Here is a 25,284-nt window from a genome sequence, read left to right on the forward strand (position 1 = left end):
CCTTTCCATAAAAAAGAAACAGAAAGAATTAATCGGGAAATATGATATAAGGAAGCAACGAAAGTCCAGCTTCTCTTTTGAAAAATATCATTTCCCTTCCCAGAAACGCCGCCAATATGCAACCCACAAAGGAAATTCAATAGCAACCAAGACGGACGGCACACCCCATCTCCCATCAGTAGTCATCAGACTCCTCTTTCACGCCCCGATACTTCATCTCCAGTACCCATTTGCCGTCAAAGTCGATGCCCTTGCGCACCTTGGTCCCGGCTTTGCGCCAGACAGTGTGTCCCAGGCCCATGTCCACGATGAAGAGTCGCCACTCCTCGTCCTGAGCTACTCCCCCGCTCGCTGCCAACGGATCGTCTTCGTCCGGCGGCGTCACCGCCTCTACGAGCCCTCGCTTCGGTGCCCCAACTGCGACCACGTATCGCGGCTTGACAAAGAGCTGCGACCCATCAATGATGGCGACTTTGCCCGTGCTAGGATCGATGCCTGACGGCACATCGACGGATAGCACAAAAGCCTCATTGCGGTTAGCCCACTCCATCAGCTCATACACTGTCGCTTGATCGCCGATTCGCAATTCCTCAAAAGACATGGTCAGCCCAAGAAGAGCATCGATGATCAGAGATACCGACACCCGTCCCGCTCCTGTGCCGCTTGCTACTGCCGCCGCCCCACCACCCGGCGTCGACTTGCGCAGCTGCTCAAAAAAATCAGTCTTTTTGAGTACCTTGCCGCCAAAGCTGCGATACAACTGAACCTGCCGTCGAAGGTCCTCGAGCAGGTCGCGCTCTCGCTCAATGCCTGCCAGGCAAACCATAACGTCGTAGCCCTTGTTGCGCAAGTGACGACCAGCTACCAGCGCACGGATGCTTGACTTGTTGTTACCCGCCAAAATTACAATTGTCGGATTACTTGGCAGTGGCCCGTCGCCAGCCTGTGACAATGATGCTCCGGCCATTTCGAAGCGGACCTTGAGGGCCGGATCCGACAGCGCCTTGACCGCAACCTCGGCGATGCCGCGGCCCGCATTCTCAGCCATCAAACTCTCGGGGAGTCCAACTTCGTTGGCCGCAATGTTTTCAAGGTTGAGCATCTGCAGTGTTGAGATGGCCTCCACCCGGCGATTGGACGGAACCAGGTAGAGACCCGGCTGTTGTACCTTTGGCGGTTGCACCTCTGCGCTACGGTAACCAGATCGGGGGCTGGATCGACGCGAAGGAAGTGATTGTCGTACGCTCGAGTTGACTCGCGTGAGTGGGTATCCGCCCATGGCAGCGCTCGCTTTACGCGACTGCGAGCGGCGACTCGGCCCTGTCTTGGCGTCTGCTCTTCTCGTCGATTGCCCGCTCTTTTGTTCATGGCCGCTCATTCCCTCATTGTCGTGGACACCTCCGACTTCAGCCTCGCTGTTCCAGTAATCGGCATTGTGTGTGCTTGACGGCAAGTCGAGGACATTTTCTGTGTAGTGCAGATTCTTGCCCCCTGCTGTACCGGGCTTTGCTTTTCGGTTGTGAGATACAAGTCGATCAGCTTCGTCAACAGTGTCATCTTTGCGCATCTGATCGAATATTGTGCGCTTGTCAAATTTGGCGAGGTTGTTCTGAAAGTCAAACTCGGGCATCTCTTCGGTAACGTCTTCGGAAGCCCAGCCGTTGTCGGGCAAGTCTTTGGGGGGCTTGCCGTTCTTCTTGAGAGCTTTGAAAGGCTGAAAGGATGAGGTGCTCTGCAGTATCGGCGTCTGTCGCCAGCCTTTGCCGTGACTACCGGGAATGACTGTGACGCCATCATCATCCTGGTCGGGTTGTTTTGCTTGTCGAGAATTGCGGTTTCGATTCTTGCGCTTGAATGGTGTCACCTCGGGGGTTGTCGGTGCATTCTCGGCATCTGAGACTTTGGAAACCTTGATGCTCTTGAAGAGGCGACCAAGGTCTCCCTTTGGCTGATCATTTGATGCAATAACTGGGGACGGCATACTCGGGTCAAGAGAATGCGCCGGTGCCTTGACAGGCGCACCCGCGGGAGGAAGCCCGGAGTCTGGCCGTCGCCCCATGCTGAGTATAGCCGGGTCAACAAAGTCTGTCTTTGTCGGCGAAGTCGTCTGCGTGGCGTATCCCGGCGGCTGAGCTGGTGTAGGGGCGTCGGATACAGGCGGGGAAGGTTGCTGTTTCTGCTGATCTTTGGGTAGCTCCGAGAGGTCGGCAATGTTGAGCGCATTGATGCGCGTCTGCGGGAGATGCTCTTGCGTCGCAACTATAAGGACTGGGTAGAGAAGTTAGTGCAAAATAGCGGCATTGAACAGAGAATCGAGAGACTCTACCGTTAGTGAGACTGAGGCTGCTGCCAGCTTCTACGTCTCGGACGGTGCCGATCAGTTGATATCCTGGGGGTTCGCGCAGGATCACCCGCATCTGGAGACCAATAAATTGGCTCGCCATCTTGAATGACTGGTGGTGTTGTTGGTCTGTCAATCGTCTGAGCTATGATTCGTCCTGTGGTTGCTAGTGACAGCATAGGTCGATGTCGCCAGACAGGGGAAGGAAGCTGCAATCACAAGAAGCCACTGTGCCTAGTCGAGAGTCTCCTGCATCAAAGAGGAAACTGCTCTATTGAGCTTGTCGGGGTAAGTGGGTTCGGTCGTGGTTCTGTCGAGTCGGTCGAAAACTTAAAACGCTACGGGTTGCTGAGTTAGCCCCTCGTTTGCGGATCGTCTTGCCGGTTTTAGTTGTCTCGATTTGCGCGCGCGTCGTCGGTAAATCAGCAGCAAATAACGGGGGTGGCCGTCAGGACAGGAGAAAGATAAAGTTGCCAAGTAACCGAATACCTGCTCCTTCTTCTAATCTCCTTTTTCTTGTAAAGTGAACTGGTCCCGATGCTCTGGCTTTGTTGTCCGTTGCTAAGCCAGAGAGGGCAAGAAAAAAAAAACAAGAGGTCTCGTGGCCAGGTTGCCGGAAGCTGCGCCAAGGGGCAGGCGGCAGTGGAGGCTAGGCCGACCTGGGCGGGCAATGCAGAAGAAACAGACGAAAATGGCAGCAGCAATCTCGTCTGGTTTTAGTGCGCTGCAAATATCCGGCTCTCAAAGGGGAGGGAGAATCGTGGGGGTTGAAGAGTGAAGGAGGGGAGAAGGAAGGAACGTCGGCCACGAATCTGAAAGAAATAATGCTCGTTTAGCTCCCCGCCACGAATAGGTACTTCAAGTCCCCTCTGGCGCCTGCGCCACTGGGGGAGGAGCCCTTTTGGAGGGGATCCTCTGATACCTATTATTACCTACCTACACACTGAGATGGCGCGTGGTATCAAGACGACAATAAAAGAGGTATGGGTTGCTTTGAAGTAGCCAAGGGGGGGTGTACACTGTAGGTCCTCGTAATTGCCTGCCCGAAAACTATTATACACTCTTCTTCTGTCACTTCTGCTGAACGTTCCACGTCTGCCTGTGCCAGCCTGCGACGTGCAGCCACAGACCCGCTCGCCGACAGAGTCATGGTTCGGTGTGCCACAGACGCGCCGGACCCACCCTACCAAAGCCATCAACAGATGACAAGAGTTGGCGACAGTAGATTGGATGAATAAATTCTCAAACACCAAGAATAGTCTATGACAGCCATCACGTCGATCGCATTGTACATGGCATGTGTAGTATATGGCTCTATAACCTTTCCATAATATCTACATGTTCCTCAGTAGCCTCTTCTACCGGCTACAAAGTCTAATATAGAACTCGGTTTCCGCGAGCCCGCTTCCGCCGCCGAATACAGCTTGTTATAAAACTCCACCACCTTGGGATGTGCCATCACTTTATGCTTGTCGAAACCAATCACACGAAGGCCATCCTGGCTCGTTGCTCGAGAAAGTGCCACGTACGCCTGGCCCTTTTCGAATACTTTGCCCAAGTTCACCGTCACTCGTTCCAATGTTTGACCCTGTGCTTTATGAATGGACAGTGCCCAAGCCAGAATCAACGGCAACTGTGTTCTCTTGGCTTGTACATCACCATTCGGCAGCTCAACTTTCCACTCTTCCGGCTGGCAGAGAATCACTCGCGGCACTCCAGACGCTGAAATGAACTGCACCACAGGATATTGCTTCTTGGAATTCGATATCAACTCAGAGTCGCGACTGAAACTGCTCAGCTTCTTTCGTGCCTTGTTCATCGCCTCGTCCATTGTTGGGTCATCTGGAATACCTCCACCCATCTCAAACGTTCGCTCATCTGAGAACCCAATGACGCGGCCCAGAGACCCATTCACCAGTGATGCGTCCAGGTTTTTGATGAGCATCACTTGCGCATTCAGTTTTAGGTCAATTGACTTGGGAGCCATCATATTGGCAAGTAGCCTTTCTTTGAGTGCCGGCTCTCCTGTATCCGCAGCTTCGAACCTGTGAATCTGTCCTGGCAAGTCTCGTAGTCGCTTCTCGTTGGACCCTTCCACCTGCGCACGAAGAGGAAAAAGCTCCGCGAGATCGACACCATCATCGAACTTGAGTGGCCGCTCAAGTGCTTTGAAAGCTCGTACCGTGTCGTCCGTAATCTTGCCCAGTCGCATTTCGTTCAGCATACGGGCAAACTCCGGATCACGTTGTCGAAAGACTTGATTCAGCCCAATAGTGTGATCTATCGATGTAGTCCAGGTTGCCGCGTCAAAGGCAAATTTGGACTCTCTTTTTGAGTCGTCAGGTACAGGTGGAAGCTGAAAAAAGTCTCCGGTAATCACCAGCTGGATTCCTCCCCACGGGCGCCCATTGTTGCGTATGGTGCGCCCAATTTGAGATAGCTTGTCGAACAAGTCCCCATCAACCATGGAGATTTCGTCAATGATCAGAACCTTGGTCTTCAGCCACCGATTCTTGGCTTTTGGATTTCTTCGCACTTTTTTTATCAGAACACTGGCATCTTCTTTACCCAATCCGATGCCCGAGAAGCTGTGCAGCGTGATGCCGCCAATGTTGCACGCAGCGAGGCCTGTTGACGCCGTCACTGCCACGCGCTCAGATTCCCGTGCATACTTGGATTTGAGTTCGCTTATTATAGCTCTCATAAGCACCGATTTACCTGTACCAGCAGGTCCGGTAAAAAAGACACTCTGCCCTTGCTCAACGACAAGGTCCAACACATGTCGCTGCTCGCTGCTCAGCGCGATGGTTTCTGAACGTTGAGCAGGCGCCGACTGATCAAACGGGGGCAGTTGCCCCATAGCTTCAAGTTCAGCTGCAATTGCAGACATTTCTTGTTTACTGCTCCTCTGATTCTTGAGCTGCTTCTTCTGTTCCTTGATAGCGCTGGCAGACGGGTCCCACAGGCCACTAGCATGTAGCTTGTTTGCCGGAGTCTCCGATTTTATGTCCAAAGACCCTTCTTCTGAGGCTTGATCACGTCGCCAATTGACAGGTAGCGCCCTCTTCTTCGCCTTCTTGGGTGCTGGCGTTTCGAAACAATCATCATCAGTCCCTGGTGAATCTCGTTTTGAAGACTCATTGCTCCCCGTCGACAGATTTGACCCGTTCCGATGCTGTTGTGGTGGTAGAAAATGTGATGCCGGTGATGATGACCAAGGGATCTGTTCTGAGGATTGTGGAGGTATATTTTCTTTCGGGGCTGAAAACTTGGAAATATATGTGACTTTTGACGGCGATACGGCCGACGGTACTTTGAAGTCGAGGTCGAGATCGGCATCGTCACTGAAATCGTCTTCGGCGAAGAAAACTTCTGCTTGCCGCACTTTGGTGGGACCGTCCCCCGTCAAGTCAATGACTTCCTCCTTGAAGGAGGAAGAGGAGTTGCGGTAGAGAGAAGCTAGTGATCCCCTGCCGGCTCCGTTGCCAATTGCTACGCCGTTGTCTTTGGCTGCCTTATGGTCTGATTGCTGACATTGCGGGCGACTGAACCGCAATGTCGAGGGCGATGAATCTAAAAATCGCGGAGGCCCACGCCGCTTGAGCTGATCGCGAATGTCCGGAGGAGGTTGACTCGGGCTGCTGGATGGGAAGAGTTGTTTGGCGAGCTCGCCGCCTTTGGAGGTGCGTTGCGAGGGCGGAGGCTGGCTAGCCTCGTAACTCTTGTTGGCTTTGGCGAGCATCGAGTCTGATGGTGCAGCGTTTGAAGCAGTCCCGGACAGATGTCGTTGAGTTGCGCGACCATGCGGACATGAGGGAGTAGCGGCGATATGGCGGACAGAAAGACAACGGAGCGTAGGCAAGGACCTGGAAAGCAAGTTGAGGACCCCCCGATTCATACGAAAAGAAAAAGACAACTTGGAGAAGGAACGTGGGACAGATACAATGGAGGGGGGACGATCGATGCGTAAAGTTCAGCACGCGTCGAGTGGCATCGCGATGGCGCGTGAAAGCGGCTTAGCTAATCAGGCAATCAGGGTGCAACTTACCACAAGCCAAAATGAACATGAAAAAGGAAATTGACCCAGAAAGATTTGACCTCTATCATAAACTATTAATTTCTCAATCAATTTCTAGATCTTTGATCCAGTCAAGCAAGAGTGCTCACAGTAGAGGGAGCGTAGAATGCGTTTGTCTATCAACCGAAAAGGAAATCGCTTCCTTGCTGTATAATACCTAGATACTAGGATACAGCCCAGGCCCAGTGCTGTTATCTTTCTTTGTTTCTCTTCCTGGACATATTTCGTTCGTCGATTTTACTTTTTCCGTACATTGTTGCTTCTCGCACCTAGATTGTCTGACCAGATTGCCCTTCCAAAGAAATTTATGAGGAACCACGCCGCTTTGGGATTCAATGCGATCGCGTCAGTTCAAGCTAAGGGGGGACGTTGACTTTGGGGCTGAGCAGGGCACCGAAATTATTACTACCTACCTATTTTTTAGGTACCTTACAGTGTGTACGTCGCCTGGAAGAGAAGCCGTGCTGTTTAATTGGCCCGTCAACCGGCTGAGCGGGATCGGCGTACGCCGTGCGTCGCCCGCCGATAAGTTTGAACAAATTTACGAAACAGTTTCCCTTTTGGGCAATCGTTTCAACGGCTCGCGTGCGACAACTGCGCAACTCATAAGGCTGTGTCAGGGAATCATGGGCTCGCGCTGATTCGATAATACCTAGTTTACGCTTTATTTCTCATTTCTTACTTTTTCAAGGTGTAAATCTTGTAGTCATCTGTGCCGCTTTGCCGGTTGGCGAAAAGAATGGGAGGCCGCAATGCTGTCTATATATACAATCGGACTGGGCCTTTACAGCACAAAACACTAGACACAACCTCTTCAGTCATTCCCTCCCTATTCACGGCTATCATACATATCTCGTTTACATTTGGTTCTTCATCGTCAACCACTGTTGACCAAAACAATGCACCGTCCCTTTGACACGTACGATGGCCTAGCCGTCGCCCAGATCCTCCTCTACACACCCTTTCTCGGCGGCGCCATCATGCTCTGCCTCCGCCACGGTTTCGCCAAGTCGGCCGGCTGGCGCTACCTCGCCATCCTCGCCCTCGTCCGGCTCATCGGCAGCGCCCTCCGCCTCGCCAGCCTCTCCTCCCCCACCAACCAGAGTCTCTACATTGGCTGGCTCGTCCTCGGCGGTCTCGGGCTCGGGCCGCTCATCCTCACGCTGCTCGGTCTGCTCTCGCGAACCTTTGCGTCGATGCGCCGCAATGGCCACGACATTGTCCCGCCGCTCGCGCACCGCGCCATCCAGACGCTCATGCTCGTCGCCGTCATCCTGCTGCTCGTCGGCGGCTTCAGCGGCTCCACCTTGACCGTGTCAGGCGGCGGCGGCGCGCCGCAGATTACTTACGCCGCGACGAGCCGCGCGGGCAGCGGCATCGTGATTGCCGTGTACGTGCTGCTGTGTGCGGAGACGCTGCTTGCATTCGTCAACCAGGGCTACGTCGCGCAGGGCGAGCACCGCATCGTGCTGGCGGTGGTGGTGTGTCTGCCGTTTGTGCTCGTGAGGCTGGTGTACAGCGCGATATTGGTGTTTGGGCACGTGCGCTCGACGGCGTGGCTGATGCTGGGCATGGAAGTGGTCGTGGAAGTGGTCGTGGTGCTCGTCTGCGAGGTGGTGGGCTTTACGCTGGCAAAGGTGCCCGAGGAGGTCAAGGCAGAGGACGCAGAGGCGAGGCCGATGCCCGGCGGTCTGTAGCGTGCCGCCGCAGGACGGGTATTCAGATGCCGTGATATGCTGCCGAGAGAGGTCCCGCGCAAGACGCGCCGTGAGCGAAAAACCTGAGCGTTGACAGCATCGCTGGCTTGGATAAAGGGGGAACAAGATTAGGCAGGAACAGACACCATCGCCACCCACGCTTTCCAAAGTAACTCGCAATATATTCACATGCCGTATATACATTGCTGTACAATCCTTTGTGCGCCTTAAAGCCTTGGTATCCAGGAAAAAATCAACTTGGTATATATAACCGACACGAAACCCACCGATGTCGCCCAGCATCTCTACATGACGGTACAGCACGCCTTTTCGAGCTTGCGCATGATACGAGGGAGGACCTTTTCCACCATGGCAGCAATGTCGTCCTGCTGCTGGTTCTGCCCCTGGCCACCGTGCTGTTGTCCACCGTGCTGTTGCTGACCACCATGCTGTTGCTGGCCACCATGCTGTTGCTGCCCCCCGTGCTGCCCCCCGTGCTGCTGCTGGTGCTGCCCTCCATGAGGCTTGCCTCCACCTCCGTGCTGCGGCGGCAGCGGCTCGCCGCCCTGCAAGTTAATGTATATCCTCCCCGCATTCTCCTCGGTGCGGCACTGCAAGCCCATTTCTCGGCAGAGCTCCTCCACTTTGGGCTTGATCTTTTGCACGTGGCCGGCCGAGTGGTTGCCCTTGCCGACAATGGCGTGAAGGTGCGTCTGGCCGCGGGCGCGGTCTGCGCGGATGCGCTCTTCGAGGATGCGCTCCGCCTCCTCGACAAACTGGCCGTGCAGGTCAATGGCGTCGGCGTCGACGCGGCCGGGGGCATTGTTGGCGCGAAAGATGTAGTCCGAGGCCTGCCGGTTGTAGTCGTCCATGCGCGCGTCGTGCGACTTGCCCTCGTTGGAGAGCTCCTTGGCGCGGGCGCCGTCGCCGGCGCTGTAGGCCTGGCGAGACTGGCCGAAAGAAAAGGTTTCAGTTTGATGCAAAACAAGAGCAAGGGGGGGGGTGGTTTGGTGTATCCATACCTTGTCGAAGCAGGCGTTGCGCTTCTCGGCTTCGGAGCGCGCGAGGTCGCGCAAGCGGTCATACTCGCGCTCCGTATCGTCGCCATGATCGTCGGCGTTAAAGGCTGGGAAGGGTGACGAGGTTAGCCGGGAGGAAGCGCGCCAAAACAAAGAAATCAAGGTGCGCGCGATGGAGGCGTACCACGGCCGCCCAGTCGGGTCAAGGGAATGGACATGGTTTCTGGGGATAAACCGAAAAAAGATCAAACGAATGTGAAGAATGGCGGCAACCGGGCCGGGATATCGCTGTAATGGGCGGCTGTAGGCGGGTTGGTGGAATGGTATCGTGGTCAGAAGCGGCGCAAAGGGGCGCATCGAGACTCTGCCAGATTTCCCATCCTTTTTTGGGGGGGGCCACATGTATTAGGAGGCTAGGAGGTATTGCGGCCTCCCGCCCGATGCAAACACGGCTTCATCAACCACCCACGCAAACCAAAGACTAGAAAATGGTAATGAAGTGAGTCTGACTGAATTTATTTCCTCGTCTGAAGATGTGAAAATGTAGCAACTTTGAAGACTTTGAGCCCTGGTTCATCATGCGGCTGGCTCTATTGTTCTACCGCTCTGATGTACCACGCTAAAACAAAAATGCTTGGCGAGCGATAAAGCCTACCGATCTACTCCGTAATTACAGTAGCCGCCTCCCAATGCTGGCTGCTGCTCATCACGTCAACAAGTAGCAAAGCGACTAATCATGCCACCTTCATCGTTTTTCTCAGGTACGGTTATTCAGGTGAACAAACCACTCTCACGAGTCATCCCCGCCTCGCCAAAAGTTTGCCCTCCCTGTTTCCTCCGTGCGCTTCCCTCAAATGGTCCAGGTGTGGCGTGCCCATCGTGTCTCAGATTGTCATGGCGCTGCGCTTTTTCCCACAACTTGTGTGCGTGACTCCTCACCAAACTCACCACTCACCACAGGGTTCTGGTTCAATGACTGAGATTTTCCAACCTCTAAAGACATTGCAATCATATCTTCAAGTGGCGAAAACAACAAAAAACAAGGACCTGATGGCAAATCATTTGACTTGTTTTAGTCTAGAATTCCTCCCTCTTTGCGACGCCGCCCTCGTCGAGTGAGACAATCGCATACCAAACTTTTTTCCCCAAAAACGCGCGACCGCCCTGACCTTGACGCTCGAAAGCGCACGGTCTCACCACCCTTTTTCATTTCTTTTTCGAGGAATAAACCGTTTATCAATTTTATCCAAGCAGGTTGATATTACTCGTAGGCTTGCACCAACCTCTTCATTCCTATTCTTCCTCAGTTTCTCTCCTTTTCATTACTTGCAACTCGTAACCCGACTTACACGGCGTCCTTCTTTAACTATATACACTCTTTATACACGACCACCACCACCCGATAACGGCAGACACATACACACACACACACACATACACACATACCGTTTAAATACGCACAATATATAAAAAAAAAAATCAAAATGCGGAATCGATTCTTCACCAAGCAAGAGGCTCGCTACATTGCCCTCAAGGATCTCACCGGCGAGGGCAAATACCGTCGCGACGATGACCGCGCCGTTTCTCTCGGCTCCGTCACCGACGACTCGCTCATCTCGTACACGCCCAGCTTCAAGAAGCGCATGTCCGACGTTTTTGCCCGCCGTCGCCGTCGTCGGCTGTCCCTCACTGCCTCGTTCTCTGCCGGCTCCGCCACTCCTACAACTCCCACCACCACCACCACCACCCCCACAACCCAGTGGAAGCGCGCCTCTCTCAGCCGCGCCATGAGCGCCCTGAATCTGCACCGTCGCGAGAGCCGCCGCGAGAGACGAGTCGATGAAGACGTCGAGAGCGACAGCAGCGATGACGAGGATGATCCGGCCGAGACGAGGGACGACTTTGTCAAGAAGCGATTGAGCTTGATGCAGAGCTGGATGACCACGCCAGCTCCCAGTTTCGGTACCTCCTTTACCTCACGCCATTCTACCCTCTTTGTCCCGGTTTCGATCTAAACTTCATATGGCGCTTTTCCTTGCTAGTCGTCATTTCATTTTGTTCAAATTTCTCTCGTCTTCATCCGCGACAACGTCTGTGACGTATCGTTTCCTTTGTCTTGGGCTTGGCTTTTGGGGCATTTTACTGCTGGCGTTGAGTGTACTCGTCCATTTCACGCTTCGAATGAATAATACAATTCTATAATCATGAATTGAGTTTGATACCAACCATTGCCAAGTTGCGTAAACTTTTCACCATTACAGCGAACAAAGATTTGCCTCTTGAGCTGGATTGCCGAGGACTTTTTTCCAATTCCGACGAAAAAAACCTTCGATGAACAGCACTATCGGATCTTTCATATTCAGCAGGGTCGCCACATGGTAATACGTGGACCGGCTGCGTGGGTTCTTGGTTCCTTTAAACTCATTAACCTTTGGTGGGGAATTTACCATGTACCCTGCTTTTACTGCCAGAGTATTATAGATGCAGGGTTAGGGGCTGCTCTTCAGCGGCGAACTCAAGCTGCATCTGCTTGTTAAGGCTGCAACTCGCAGATATTGTTGAGCCGTGGCCCGTCGTTGGGGCGGTCACGTACGACAATTCGCTGGCTGAATGAAGCATGAGTCTGCACTTGTGCATGCATCTGTATCCGCCCAGTAATGCAAGCACTCCTAGGCCGCCTAGATGCTGCCATTCGACAGTGAAATCTGCCATCTGCGACTCCTCGACCTAGTTAGGTTTGTGCTACTTGTCTGAATACGAAAGTTTCTCCTCGGCTTTATTTAGACCTCGTACGAGCAATTCCCCGCAGAGTAGCATGTACCATCAATAAGAGAGAGCGCACAGGCAGAGACGAGCTCTTGATAACTTCGCTCCAAAGCGTCGGCACAGTGCTGTACTGCGTGCGTACGGAGCCGTACAATTTTGCACCTGCGTCTCCGAACAATGCTCTTCTACGGACTATGCTTGGTCAAATGCGCGCTTTTGTGAGCCGTCAGGACCTAAATAACTAGGCCAAAATTTAAAGAAAAGTAATTGAAATCCTGGCTCCGCTGCTCCATGTCGCGTTCTTCGGCAAATGTTCTAGAAACCCCTGACGCCCCCTGGTGCTCCATCTTTCCTGATAAAAAGATGACACTGGGGCCTGCAAGGGACTGATTGCCTTGCAGATGATCCATGGCTACATGAGCCGCTGACAAACTGCCCGCAATACTGACTCGTTGCGCGAAACAAATATGCAGACGTCAGGGGCTGTTTCTGCCAGTTCATGCTCACACTCCATAACTAGGCTCAAGCGCCAATTGCCATTTTGCTAAACCAGCCAGACACTTCGTACAACTTCATCCAGTACTAAGGTACCTAGTAGTAGCTTCACCGCTGTGGCGCTGGGCCGACAATGTGTTATTACTAGCGGCGCCACCAGGTAATCTCGCTCCAACAGTCCACTGAAGCTGTGGAACAGTGCAAGGAGCCCGGTAACCACCCATGGCCACATGCAAGTAAGAATGAAATGCGTATCATCGTGGCGTTTCAAATGCCTCGTGTTGGCCTTCTGCTAACAATCAAGTAAATAGAAAGCACGCTATAATAAATCAGTGTCGCCACATCTTTAGCAGTTGCAAAACCAATGTGGGCGCAGAGCCCGCCTGTCTCGTCTTGCGCCGCAGATCTGGCTTTAAAAGGGCTGCAGCCAATAGCTGAGGCAAAAGAATATCCACAGCTGCGAATTATTCCAAGGTTCAGGCTAATAGATATTAAAGCCGTGGGGGCTGCATATTAGTCCAGAAAAATCTGACCGCAGCGGAGATTTCAGTCTGCTTCAGCGGCACGCTCAAATCTCAGCTTCATGTCCGCGCGACAGTGTGGCCATCATAAGTTTCTGTCAGATCAGGATGCAGGAGAAATGTGATGATGCAAGGGATCATGCGCGTCTCGAAACATGTACCAGTAAAAACCCGGGCTCTGGCTTCCGCCTTGCGTACCAGTAGATCTCGTACTAGTTCAACGGGATAGGTGAGACATGCTTAATTCGCGAGCAACGTGGCCGATAAATACCTGCGTATGGACAAAACGCTGTTGGTGCGAGTTCAATGCAATACTTGGTACGAAAAGCCGAAGCGAGCTGCACTTGGCGCGCGCATGCTATGCGGTTTTCGAATCACTGGCGGTTCCAATTCCGGATTCTTCGTAATATTGACTGCAGGAAGCAAGGCCCCCAAATGCAAGGTAGATCCGGGCTCCAGTCCACGGCAGTGCCGATAGGCTACAAAAAGCAAGCACCAGCTCATCCAAACGCTTATGAGCCGTCTGTTCGTGATGGCGGAAATGCAGCGAGAGTTGACCATCATGTGTAAAGTGGCTGACACTTCCACGAGGCTCTTCGTAACTACTGAATGAATGCGTAGCAATATCTCTGCCAAGTTTCGCGGAGATTTGCCGATGACCAAGAGAAGACTGCTTTCATCAGCTGATCGAGATCAAGGCGACGCGGGTAGACGATAAAAGAACTAAAATCTTAGTTGAGTGGCTGGAATCGCAGACGGTAAGGCAACGGCCTAGACATCCCATCCCGTGAATAGTTCCAAAGCTTTTACCTGAACATCAGAGCCTGTGCCCCCGCAACTCCAGCCATTTGTCACAAGCACTAGCACTTGGCAATGGGCCGAAGCCAAAGGCACAGGGCCCCAAGCTAGCCAGGACGAGGGACACGATGCGACCTGCCAACGGGGAGCAGCTCCACCACGGGCCTCTCCCAGAGTGTCTAGGTGTGCTCCGTACGGGATGACAATTTGCAACGAGATGAGCAGTGTTTGCTCAGTCAGCTCGCGTGAATAGGAGATATCAGTAGCGCTGGGCTGAGCTGTGCTTATCTAAAGCATGATAGAAGGCGGCAAAGCCGTTTTATGTGGTTTACGATACATTGGAGCGTCGACCACCAGCGGAGTGCGTCAGACCAAGTCTGTGACATGCGTCGATCGTTGAACAGAGGGCTGAGAATGACGGCCAAACGGAGCAAACTTGACGACGTTGCAGTTGCGCGGTCGTTGATGACTGATAATGTCCCTGGTAGGAGCAAACGCCAGCTCGCGTACTCGTATCAAGAAGCATCGAAAATGGCCTAGAAGAAAATGACTGAATTGCAAAAGAATGTTGGATAGCGTGTAAAAGACTTTCCAATTGTTTGACCTGGCTTTCCGTTATGTCCATCAAGGACACGCGCAGGCAAGCGAGTGCCTTGCTCACGATACGAGGGGCTAGTTAGGGGAAGCAGCAAGGAGTTCCCGACTAGATGTGGCCGTCGTCTCAGGTTTCCAGGTACCAGTCCAGGCACCGGCCAGCAATACCAATACAGCGCATAAGACCGAGTGTGTGGATTCCACCGCGGACACTGTGTACACGGTACCTGTCTGGTGGGCACGGGCGATATTAGACGCCACAGCGAATTATATCTAGATACAAGGAGTTGAGGCATATGATCTAACCCCTGTCTTTTGCGAGATGGCGTGGCGGCAAGTACCCGGATGCGCAAGTGTACAGTAAGGCCTCGAGCGGGTTGCACTGTCTACCTACCTAGAAAAATGGGTCCTGGAGCGCACACCCAGCAGGTTAGCGTCGGGAGTACAGGGCATTTTGGGCATCTGATGTCTTTCCAGGGCTTTCCAGCGGGCTGTAGCGCTGTAAGCGACTGCTAATAGTGATCGAGGTGCCTCGATTTAGTTCCCGCTCGCCCTTTGGCCGCTAAAACCATCACGCACCAACCAATGCTAGCCCCCCCCCAAGGAAACCTTCATCCCCAGCAAGGCCCCTCCCATCTTTTTTTCTCTCTTCGTCCCTCACAAATTCATTTCTTCCGACGAGCCACACCAATCTGCCTCTCCACCCGCCCAACCGCCCTTTTGCTGGCGACCAGCTCATTGACGCATTCCGCTTCTTTTTCCTCCTTGCCTCCATCCATCGCACGCGGTTCGTCCTCCCTCGCTGTCCTCAATTGGTTGTTTTTCATCTTTTTACTCGGCGCAATTTGTCTTTTTGGTGAGCCTTACCCATCCGCCTTCCATCACACACCCCAGTTGCGCCTGCTGCATTTCCCGTGCTGTGTCCGCCGCTACCTGCCAGCCACATCCAGGGGATAGGCGACGGTTGCTCCAGCGCCTTGCTGCGAATCATCGTCGAACCTCATCGTGTCCTCATCGCGGCATTGTCGATTCCCACATCCAGCCCGGTGGACCTGCGATTGCAGTGCCGAGTCATTGCCCTCCCACATCCTTAAATCTCGTGTTACATCCGTGCTGTCACCATATCGCCGCGCCTCGAGCCTCTTCCCCTATTCTCGCTGACCCTTCTTCACAGACGCAGCATCTCATCGACGCTTGCAAATATCGATTTGCATCGCCCCTCAGCATCACCCGCAGTTCTTCGACCGTCAGAAACGACTTGCTTTTCTTTCTGCCGCAACAAGCACCTCGAGCGATCACCAGTTCAATACCGCCAAGATGGGTTGCGGAATGAGCGCAGAGGAGAAGGAGGGCAGGGCCCGTAACGAGGAAATTGAAAACCAGCTCCGCCGCGATAGAATGATGCAGCGCAATGAGATCAAGATGCTGCTTCTGGGTAAGTCGACCCTGATCGGGCCTGATTATGCCTCTGTGCACACGCGTCTTGCGGGCTGGCTGTCTACGGCTGACTGAAATTACCCTGCTGACAATCCAACCAGGTGCCGGTGAATCTGGCAAGTCGACTATTCTAAAGCAAATGAAGCTCATTCACGAGGGTGGCTATTCCCGCGATGAGCGCGAATCCTTCAAGGAAATCATCTTCAGCAACACGGTCCAGTCCATGCGTGTAATTCTCGAGGCCATGGAGTCGCTTGAACTCCCTCTCGAGGACCAGCGCATGGAGTACCACGTCCAGACAATCTTCATCCAGCCCGCTCAGATTGAAGGCGAGGTTCTTCCCCCCGAAGTTGGCGGCGCTATCGAGGCTCTTTGGAAAGACCGCGGTGTGCAAGAGTGCTTCAAGCGCTCGCGCGAGTATCAGCTCAACGACTCGGCTAGATAGTAAGTCGCCTTTGGCCGCACTGCTGCTCCCCCAACTCGATCCGTACTGACCACCTCTTAGCTACTTTGACAATATTACTCGCATCGCTGCTCCTGACTACATGCCCAACGACCAGGACGTTCTCCGCTCGCGTGTCAAGACCACCGGTATCACCGAGACCACTTTCATCATTGGCGACCTCACCTATCGCATGTTCGACGTCGGTGGCCAGCGTTCTGAGCGTAAGAAGTGGATTCACTGTTTCGAGAATGTCACGACGATTCTCTTTCTCGTGGCCATCTCCGAGTATGACCAGCTTCTCTTCGAAGACGAGACCGTCAACCGTATGCAGGAGGCTCTGACACTCTTCGACTCAATTTGCAATTCGCGGTGGTTCACCAAAACATCCATCATTCTGTTCCTTAACAAGATTGATCGCTTCAAGGAGAAGCTACCCGTCAGCCCCATGAAGAACTACTTCCCAGACTACGAGGGAGGCGACGACTACGCCGCCGCTTGCGACTACATCCTGAACCGCTTCGTCAGCCTCAACCAACACGAGAACAAGCAGATATACACGCACTTTACCTGCGCCACCGATACCACCCAAATTCGCTTTGTCATGGCTGCTGTCAATGGTATGCCTGATCTTCCCCGAAGTTGCCATTTTTCATTTTGCTAACGAACTGCAGACATTATCATCCAGGAGAATCTGCGCTTGTGTGGCCTGATCTAAGCTGCACTGTTTTCGGTTCTCTTGTTCTTATATTGCGTTTTCTTTTTAGCACCTATGAATACCCTCAAAGTCAATTACGAAACTAAACGGACCAAGGGGAGGCGGCTTACGAATCTGTACACCAATGGTCATTATGGCGGCGAGTCAAGCCAACGGCCAAAACCAGCGTCCGGTATTTTCTTCGTTCACACTCCAGGATCACTTGGTGAATCTTCATTGCTATCACGCGACCGGCTTCGCTCCAGCTCTTGGGCAGTGAGGAGGATTAGAAAAAGGACCCTGCGCAGCGAACATGGAAAGCAGAATGTTGGCAGAAATGACGACTAATCTTCCGTTGAAGGCGCGCATCGCTCATGGCTCTTCACAGCTACAAACGAGACCAGCTTTTGATCGGGGCGGAAACGGAGTGGATTTTTGGTTCATCTTTTTTTACTATTCTTGTTGGTTCCCTCTCATTTTTGGTTCTTTTTATTACCAATCTTCTATTTCCTTCTTCGTCGTTCTGCTGTTCCAATCAAGCTGGCCGCTGTATGTAACAAAATCAAGGGAAAAACGGTTTTTTCTGCGTTGTGTATTCGTGGTAGTCAGACCCTTGCTTGAAAGGAAGCAATAGCGCGTTCTGTTTCTGGTTGGTTTTTTTTTCTATATCGGACTTTTCTTTTTCTTTTGATTTTTTTAGCTTTTGGGTGGTGGGAATCGAGAGAGAAGATCGGTGACAAAAAACCCTGAAAAAAAAGAAGCATACGCAAACGATTGCCATCTTGATGAAGAAGAGGCACAAAGGCGCGCGTCGCTGATGCATTTACTTTGTTTATTACGAAATCACCAATTTTATTAATCCGTGCCCGGGCTTGCATGCGAGTGATCCTCCGATTTACATACAAGGCTGTGGTCTACATCTAGACAAGACATTGCAGAATCAGGAAACGTGGCCTGCATTATGGAGCCGTGCTCGTGGCAGAAGACGACTGTTCGGGCATGCTCATCTGTTCGTTCTAAAATATAGCAGAGAGTCCTGTACCATCTACCTACCACTTCACCGTCTCCGCAAGCCAAACCAGCTTGAGTCTCCCAGAACCCTGCCTGGCCAGATCAAGACCAAAACGCCCAAATGCAAGTACAGACAAAGTGTGTCACTTTGGGAAGCAAATCGAGGCAGGAAATGATAGCAACATTGCTGAAAATATGTACAAGAAGAGAAGAAAAGTGTGGACAGGTGGCAAAGACGCAGTGCTGCGCTTTAAGAGCAAAGCTAGTGACGCACACAATTCAGCTATTCAGGGCATGGGACTACCGCCGTGGACCGAATCAGTCTCCATGGTCTCCAGACGAGCATCGTGTGTGTGTCCTGGAGGCATCATGTGTGAGCTCGCAGTCTTCTGGAAATGCTGCAAGTCGGCCATGCCCTCGGGCGTCTCCATGTATTCGTTGAACTCGGTGATACGCATGGCCAGCTCCTCGGCCGCCGTCTCGATTCGGGCAATGTGTCTGTCTCGTCGGCTCAGCATGGCCACATCGCCCATGGCCTGGTTGATCAGCCGGCGTGTAGAGTCACCGGCCATCCAGGGAGCAGCGGCAGCGGCCACGGCAGCGCCGCCGCCGAGAGCCATCTCCACGTTATGCAGGCCGTGAGGAAAAGGCGGTGGCTGGTGGTAATCCATGAAGGCGGGGGGCTGGGCGGGGAGGTGCTCCGGGGCATGAGACTGACTCTGCGACGAAACGTTGCTCTCGTTGTCGTGATGCGCCGTCGCCCAGTCCGGCATAGTCTTGAGGTCGTCTTTGGGCGATGAATAGTAGGGTAAGTTGTCTCCGGTGGCTTCATCAACCGTCTCGGGAGGGACGCCTGCCGGAGGTGCGGCGGCAGGAGACGTGACAGAGGCGGTAGCAGCACCGCTTCCTATGGTTCACTGTAAGCTACACCCCAGATGAGACTCTCTGTCCACCAGGCAAACTCTTCACTTACCATGAAACGTGCAGCGCGAGCCGCTAGCATTGTACCAACAGTTGGTACAACTGCCACACATCTGACCGTCGTAGACGACGCACTCCTTCCAGGGACCGTGGCCCTTGTGACAGTTCTTGCATGGCTTGCTGGCCGCCTGGCCCGTGACATGCGCGAGAAAGGCCTCCATGTTGCTGCGGCGATCAATATTGAGCTTTTGGTCCGAGCGGCGTTGCGTCGGCGAGCGCTTGGCCGTTTTGTTGGCCACCTTTCTGGAGAGGGCGCTGTCGAGCTTGACGGCGGCGCCGTACTTGGAGTAGGCCAGTTCGGCGGCGGTGTATCGCCGAGGGCTTAGTGTAGGATAAGGGCTCGGATGGTTTGTAAAGGAAAAGTTGTCGCCGCCATCACCGCCGCCGATGTTGGAGAGAGGGCTGCTGTGCGGAAGAGGCAGAGCCATTTGACTCAGACCTAGAGAAACGGGACTGCCATTCGGACCTTGGTCATTGGCCTGATGACTTTGATTAGCATGTTACTAGTTCGAAAAATAGAATTTTGACAGAGCAAGCAAATCCCAGTCAATTGGACGAAGACCAAGAAGATGCTAGAATGTTGGCTCATAGTTCCTTTGATAACACCATAGAGGTGCTCCACGTTTTGCGGCGTCGTGTTGTACAAAGATTTGCAGTCGCGAGCACTTACATTGTGCTTGGTCACTTTTGAGGATCGGGGGCGAGAGGGCATTCTTGATGAGATTTGGAGGATAACGACGGCTTTTCGAGTTCCGAGTGGCAGTGTGCGTGTGTGTGTGTGCGTGACAGGGCAACGTTTGGGTGTTTGATTGTGTAAGTCGAGCTCGCAGCTGGCAGCAGCTGGCAACGGTTTTGGAGTGCCAACGCACAGGCCATGGTTCGCTTCCCAGCAAAACAACGAGTGCGTTGTCAAGTGAGGGGCATGTGAATCGGACGCGTGTTTAGTGTTTGATTGATTTCGTATTGATTTGTTCCTTTGTATTGGTCTTGGGGTCATGAATCTATGGTGCTCCTCGACAAGAATATCACAGCCCTTCGCCCCTCTCTCTGTTTGGTATAAGTGACTTATGCGCCACTCGCACCCGGTTGCTCCCACATGTTGCCGCCACGTCCCTCAGTGATATTCTTCCATTGCTGTGCGAATTCTCGGAGACCTCCCTCTCCAGCCATGCTCGCATCGACAACTTCTTTCGGTAGTTTGTGCGCAGAGTACTGCGGGGTGCTAAAATTGTATGCACCAGGATCGTCCTTCTCCACGATTCTGAGCTCGGGTAGACGACCAGGGCGATAATCTTGTAGCATTTCGTCGTCAAATTCGTCTGCAGTTGTCTCGCCTCCGCTGGCATCAGCAGCGTCTGCGCCCGCTGGTGGGCCATAGAGTGGTCGGACAACTTCTTGCTCAAGAAGCTCTTCCCAGCTAAATAGCAGGGCATCGGTACGGACCGCCCAAGGATTGATGTCCATAAGTCTGACCTTCCCCAGGCCATCTTCTGCGAGGGAGTTTTCGGGAACGTAGACATCAAAAGTGAAGCTAGCGTCTGGGAATGTATGGCGTAAAGTCTCGTTGTAGAATGTTGTTATCTTGCGCCAGAGGTTCGGTCTCAGGCCCTCAAGGAAGGCGTAGTGATTCAAATCTCTTTGCGAAATTGCAATAAGTTGGCGGTGTTTAACAAAGCACCTGAATTCCAAGGCCACGTGTGGTGTGAAATATGGGCGAAGAACGAGAATCGGACTATAGGGCCGGCTGGGCTCGGGAGCGGTACACCCGTCAAAGGCGTGAGCAAGATCATGGGAGACAAAAGATGAAGACTTGAGAAGAAGATATATATCGTTTGGCGATGTGCACTTGAGTGTATTCTGGTGCGCTGAAATCCACTTGGCATCCTTGGGCGAAGACCAATTCAGCTTCGGCGCAACAGCCCCGCCGAGCTCCTCAATAGTCTCTTTGATCTTCTGGTGGGTTTCTGGAAAGCGCTCGTTTGGTGGTAACTGCGAAATCTCGTCGTCATCAGAGTCCTCAGCATTGTGCTGCGCATTGTGAGAAGTCGTGGCGCCGGAACTCTGCCACTCATCGTCTTGCGCCTCGCCCAAGACGTCACTGTCATCTGCTAGAATGATGCCATCCTCTTGTAAGTAGGCACTGAACTCAGCAGGAATCGAAATTATTCTCGACTTAATGCAGGAGCTGCGGTATTTGGGAAACCATGCGTCGTAGGAACAGTTCTGAATGTGGTCTTTCGTGACTGGAGGAAAGACAAACGTAGGCTCCGAGCCCTCAGCATTGTCTTCGCTCAAGTGTGGCATTTTTTGCTGATGCTCTCTCTCTATAAAATCGTGAAGAATATCGAAATGATATTGCAATTTAAAGTCGACCACTGTGTTAATATAGATGTTGTCCTACAAGTAATGCAGAGTTTCCTTGACTCACTCTGCAATTTTGTCGACTCTGATCCCGCGTCCCCCCACTATGACTCCCGATTCTGCCGTATCAAGGTTGCGAATGCGACTTCACCGCCTGACTATTACGATTGCTAGTGACCTTCTGTAGTGACAACCCACTTTATTTCTAGCAGGGTGCAAGCGCAGCAACTCCGAACAACTTCTTCCAGCGGCTTCATTCAGTCGTTGCCTCTCTCGTCCTTGGTCACATCATATCCGGATCTACAGTCATGTCTGAAAACGTCGGTCTGTCCACTCCTCGTGGCAGCGGAACTTCTGGTTACGTTCAGAAGAACCTGGCGCACATGCGCCCGCGCGATCGCGCTGCACCATATCCAAAAAATACAGATTCTCTACCTCACAAGCAACGGCAACCTGACAAGGGCATCCTGGAGCACGATCGCAAGCGCGAAATTGAGGTCAAGGTGTTTGAGCTCCGCGACAAGCTAGAAGATGATGAGTGCGTTGAGCTGAATCGAACAGGTTGTCAGATTGGATCAATAGGCTAACTGGCTGATTTCAGGGTCGATGAGGACGACATCGAAAAGCAATGCGATGAACTCAGGCAAAAACTGCTTCTTGAAATGAATTCCGGCAAGGAGTCGGGCAATCCCCGACGCCAGTTCAAGCAGCATCAGGTTCATGCCATGGCCGATGCCAAGATCAAGGAATCTGAACGGTTAAGAAAGGCACTGAAGATAAGCTCAAACTATGAGGAAGGGAGTTATTGGACAAAACAAGAATCACGGCTGAGGGGGTCTCTGCGACAGGACGAGGAGGGGGTCAAACCTGAGGATGATTAGACGTGACGGTACGAGCGGGCCTCGATATCGAAACGGCGTTGGAAGTGCCAGCTGAAGCATAACGATATGTATGAAGAACCTCTGCAAGGCTTTCTGCTTTCACATTGCATATTTCAAATTGCAAAGAATTTGGCGTTGGGTCGATCTGGTACGTGCTAAAGACCACGACACGGGCTACAGTACGGAGAAGAACGCTGTAATTTCACTACATGATAAATACGATACCCAAAGAAAGTTCTCATGTCGATTTGGACACCAGTCAGCTTGTTCGCCCCAAGTTCTTTTCAGCCGCATATGCATAAAAATATTGAATCAAAGATATAGCGATCGATGTAGGGTAAATCCAAGGTCGGCGGGGCGCGTCTACCTAGTGGGAGTCCCTGGCCGTCGGCACACGTCACAGGCCAGTGGTGCATACCCGGAGAGAGAGCTGGCTTTACTTGGCCACCTTTTCGTTTTTGTCAACCTAGCCACATCACAACGCACCATGGCGCGAGTATCGAGCTCATTTGTGTCTACGAGTGACTCGATAGGAATAGAAGCTGGCGAGCTAGCTCAGATCCTTAGTCGGCTGCAAGACTCGGTTCTTCACCCAACTCCCCAGCGGGAGAAGCAGCTGCGTCGAAGCTACATTGAGCGACAGAAGTTGGCCACGGTGAGCCCGCAAACCCCTATCGCTGGGAACCGCTGGACTGATTGCAGTTCAATTAGAACCTACACTATTTAAATGCGCGCTTGTCAAAGCTCGAACAAGATGCTGCGGCGACACCTTTCAAGTCAAATACAGGGCCTCTCCTCACGAAGCAACGAGATGCACTCGAGCTTTTACTAGACAGATTGAAGGACCTGCAGCAGGTATCCGCCCCCGGCATCAGGAAGTAATGGCTCAACGCTGACATGCAGCAGGTTGCAGCAGATGAGGACGAACTAGACGATGACAGCTCAGACGAGGAGGACCTTCTAGGCGGCTTCATCCCAACCCCTAGCCAGAGCGCAACTTCTACCGCAGAAGACACCGATCCGCAATACACGCCACCGGCAATCGACACAGAGCCTGACTCTCCGATATTACAAGAGCGCACCATGTCACCGCCCTCCCCACCACCAGCACCAACACCCGCTCCCGCCGCTCCGACCGAGACCGCCGCTCCCGCTACCGCTCCAACGCAAACCACCCAGACCCTGCGTGGTCGCCACGGCGCCGAAAAATCTGCCGCAAGCGCCGCCACATCGCACTCATCGGCCCGCGCCGCGCTCTTTGCCAATCGCCGCAAGACTGCGGCGCCGCCGCAGACGTCTACGGCCACGGCCGAGGCCATCCTCGACCAGCAGCGCGCGGAGCAGGACGCGCTGTCCGACTCGATTCTGAAGCTAGCGGGCGCGCTCAAGGCCAGTTCGCACAGGTTCTCGTCGACGCTTGAGGCGGACAAGGAGGCCGTGAGCCGCGCGGGCGAGGGCATGTCCAAGACGGAGCAGAGCATGGAGGCGGCGCGCGGGCGCATGCGCACGCTGCGCAAGATGACGGAGGGCAAAGGATGGTGGGGACGGATGATTCTGTACGCATGGATTTACGGGCTCATGGTTGGCTTGGTCTTGCTTGTCTTTGTGTTTCCCAAACTGAGATTTTGAGCCAGGGAAATGATGCGCTACCGAGCTGGGTTCTGAAAACGAGCAATGTATTGATGTAAACCTGGGAGCTACTTGTATTTGAAATGATACCACGAATCCATTCCAACAAGCCTGGTTCAGGGTGAGATGCTTCTCTGATCGTCTTCATGAACCAGTTTCCATCGGGCTCGCTCCTGGTTCATCGTCTGCATTTTCGGCACTGTCTTCTTGAAGCCAGATGCCGCTGTCATTTGGACCGACAGGCTCGGTATTTGAACAATTACTGCCCCTGGTTGGTCGAGCTGCGGATGTCTCATTCTCACAATTATCCTTGCCAAGGTCTGATGCGATATCGCTGTCGTCGGCATCATGACCAACAGACTCTCGATCGTAATCTTCGGCCATTTCGACAGCTTCTTCTGCCTCCTCACTATCCTTTTTGTGAACTATCTCTTGCGGCAAGTTCTGCTGTTTCCATTCCAAGTTCAATTCCACACAGCAATCGTACGAAAACCGAAGGCGCCTGCCGATGGGCTTGCCGCCTGTCTTGACGACTAGTTAGCCAAGCAGCAGAGAGCTTCCGAGACGGAGCAGCTTACTGGTGGGGTGTATTGAAACGCGGACAGCGGCGTGGTACCTGCTAGGAGCACGCGGTCCTGCCAATCGATGCCCGTCTTGATGCGGAAGAAATTCAGAAAGAGATCCATTTCGTGGCGCCATTTCCCTGAGCATGGGCTGGGGCGATGATAGCTAGCGTTTGGATCTCCTTTTCGTCTCATGAATTTGGCCGTGAACCAGTACAGATGCGGCTTTGCATTGGACTCCCACAGCTACCTCAATTCTGTTAGTCGATGCGATTCGCCGCATATAGCGTATCACCGGAGAGACTTACAGTCAGCACATAGCGCTGCCCGAATTCCCCGTCATCAGAATTATTGCGAGTAAGATCAATCTGGTATGAAAAGAACTCTCGGTCCTGGTAGATGTGGAATAAAGCTGGTACGCGAGACGGAACGTCAGCTGAGAGCACGACATGGTGAATTTGTCTATTGTTGTGAGGACGCATTGAACTTACTCGGGTTCACACCTCGCTCGCCCTCTTTCCGCCCATTTTCTTGCCGATTTCTTTCGCGCGTCTCTGCCCTTTCTTTGGCAAGAATGTTGCGCATAGAGTACTCCCGTTCGGGGAGACGCTTGTTAGCCACGGCAGAGAACTCGAGCCAGTCATAGTGGACAATATGAATGCGCTTGTAATCCTTCAAGACCTTCTTGACTGTAAAGCAAAAACAAAAAGGCATCAGTACAGAACGAATGAGAATACTAGTCATGTTACCTAGAGGCACCCTCTTCTTAAACTGCTCATGAGTGCAGAGAAGGTGCGTGACCTCATCATCGAAAGCTTCGGCGAGGCGACCTTTTCGTAGAGGTATCCACGTTCGTAGATTATCGAGCGTAATTGTCGGCGGTAGAGGCCCCGCGGTTGCAAGAACTCGGTTCTTGAATATTTGGCGAGGCATTGTGTGTGAATGTCATACACTCGAGAGACGAAGAAGGGGC

At 52.9% G+C, this 25,284-nt stretch overlaps 11 protein-coding genes across 11 annotated transcripts; 5 read left to right on the forward strand and 6 right to left on the reverse strand.

The window, feature by feature from the left end:
- Window positions 1-175: 175 nt before the first annotated feature.
- On the reverse strand, window positions 176-2,444 carry BBA_01887 (DFDF domain-containing protein; the record flags this gene model as incomplete). Its single annotated transcript, XM_008596984.1, has 2 exons — window positions 176-2,268; window positions 2,327-2,444. 2 exons carry the CDS (start codon window positions 2,442-2,444, stop codon window positions 176-178), a joined length of 2,211 nt encoding a protein of 736 aa, XP_008595206.1.
- Window positions 2,445-3,686: 1,242 nt separating this feature from the next.
- BBA_01888 (DNA repair and recombination protein pif1) lies at window positions 3,687-6,083 on the reverse strand (the record flags this gene model as incomplete). Its single annotated transcript, XM_008596985.1, has 1 exon — window positions 3,687-6,083. The coding sequence occupies one exon, from the start codon at window positions 6,081-6,083 to the stop codon at window positions 3,687-3,689; it is 2,397 nt and encodes a 798-aa protein (XP_008595207.1).
- Window positions 6,084-7,318: 1,235 nt separating this feature from the next.
- BBA_01889 (uncharacterized protein) lies at window positions 7,319-8,116 on the forward strand (the record flags this gene model as incomplete). Its single annotated transcript, XM_008596986.1, has 1 exon — window positions 7,319-8,116. The coding sequence occupies one exon, from the start codon at window positions 7,319-7,321 to the stop codon at window positions 8,114-8,116; it is 798 nt and encodes a 265-aa protein (XP_008595208.1).
- Window positions 8,117-8,421: 305 nt separating this feature from the next.
- On the reverse strand, window positions 8,422-9,353 carry BBA_01890 (smr domain-containing protein; the record flags this gene model as incomplete). The annotated part of the gene is made up of 3 exons (XM_008596987.1): window positions 8,422-9,066; window positions 9,139-9,242; window positions 9,320-9,353. The coding sequence occupies 3 exons, from the start codon at window positions 9,351-9,353 to the stop codon at window positions 8,422-8,424; spliced, it is 783 nt and encodes a 260-aa protein (XP_008595209.1).
- A 1,266-nt stretch (window positions 9,354-10,619) lies between these two features.
- Window positions 10,620-11,150, forward strand: BBA_01891 (uncharacterized protein; the record flags this gene model as incomplete). Its single annotated transcript, XM_008596988.1, has 1 exon — window positions 10,620-11,150. One exon carries the CDS (start codon window positions 10,620-10,622, stop codon window positions 11,148-11,150), a length of 531 nt encoding a protein of 176 aa, XP_008595210.1.
- Window positions 11,151-15,626: 4,476 nt separating this feature from the next.
- Window positions 15,627-16,906, forward strand: BBA_01892 (Guanine nucleotide-binding protein alpha subunit; the record flags this gene model as incomplete). Its single annotated transcript, XM_008596989.1, has 4 exons — window positions 15,627-15,744; window positions 15,848-16,190; window positions 16,252-16,808; window positions 16,863-16,906. The coding sequence occupies 4 exons, from the start codon at window positions 15,627-15,629 to the stop codon at window positions 16,904-16,906; spliced, it is 1,062 nt and encodes a 353-aa protein (XP_008595211.1).
- Window positions 16,907-18,183: 1,277 nt separating this feature from the next.
- On the reverse strand, window positions 18,184-19,589 carry BBA_01893 (uncharacterized protein; the record flags this gene model as incomplete). The annotated part of the gene is made up of 3 exons (XM_008596990.1): window positions 18,184-18,803; window positions 18,870-19,356; window positions 19,548-19,589. The coding sequence occupies 3 exons, from the start codon at window positions 19,587-19,589 to the stop codon at window positions 18,184-18,186; spliced, it is 1,149 nt and encodes a 382-aa protein (XP_008595212.1).
- Window positions 19,590-19,942: 353 nt separating this feature from the next.
- On the reverse strand, window positions 19,943-21,181 carry BBA_01894 (cell division cycle protein; the record flags this gene model as incomplete). The annotated part of the gene is made up of 1 exon (XM_008596991.1): window positions 19,943-21,181. The coding sequence occupies one exon, from the start codon at window positions 21,179-21,181 to the stop codon at window positions 19,943-19,945; it is 1,239 nt and encodes a 412-aa protein (XP_008595213.1).
- Window positions 21,182-21,546: 365 nt separating this feature from the next.
- BBA_01895 (pre-mRNA-splicing factor CWC21) lies at window positions 21,547-22,119 on the forward strand (the record flags this gene model as incomplete). Its single annotated transcript, XM_008596992.1, has 2 exons — window positions 21,547-21,776; window positions 21,840-22,119. 2 exons carry the CDS (start codon window positions 21,547-21,549, stop codon window positions 22,117-22,119), a joined length of 510 nt encoding a protein of 169 aa, XP_008595214.1.
- An 897-nt stretch (window positions 22,120-23,016) lies between these two features.
- On the forward strand, window positions 23,017-23,748 carry BBA_01896 (synaptobrevin-like protein; the record flags this gene model as incomplete). Its single annotated transcript, XM_008596993.1, has 1 exon — window positions 23,017-23,748. One exon carries the CDS (start codon window positions 23,017-23,019, stop codon window positions 23,746-23,748), a length of 732 nt encoding a protein of 243 aa, XP_008595215.1.
- A 144-nt stretch (window positions 23,749-23,892) lies between these two features.
- Window positions 23,893-25,244, reverse strand: BBA_01897 (anthranilate synthase component II; the record flags this gene model as incomplete). Its single annotated transcript, XM_008596994.1, has 4 exons — window positions 23,893-24,273; window positions 24,327-24,557; window positions 24,620-24,747; window positions 24,803-25,244. 4 exons carry the CDS (start codon window positions 25,242-25,244, stop codon window positions 23,893-23,895), a joined length of 1,182 nt encoding a protein of 393 aa, XP_008595216.1.
- Window positions 25,245-25,284: the final 40 nt, after the last annotated feature.

The sequence above is a fragment of the Beauveria bassiana genome (genome assembly GCF_000280675.1).
Source record: "Beauveria bassiana ARSEF 2860 unplaced genomic scaffold BBA_S00004, whole genome shotgun sequence".
Classification (NCBI taxonomy): Eukaryota; Fungi; Ascomycota; class Sordariomycetes; order Hypocreales; family Cordycipitaceae; genus Beauveria; species Beauveria bassiana.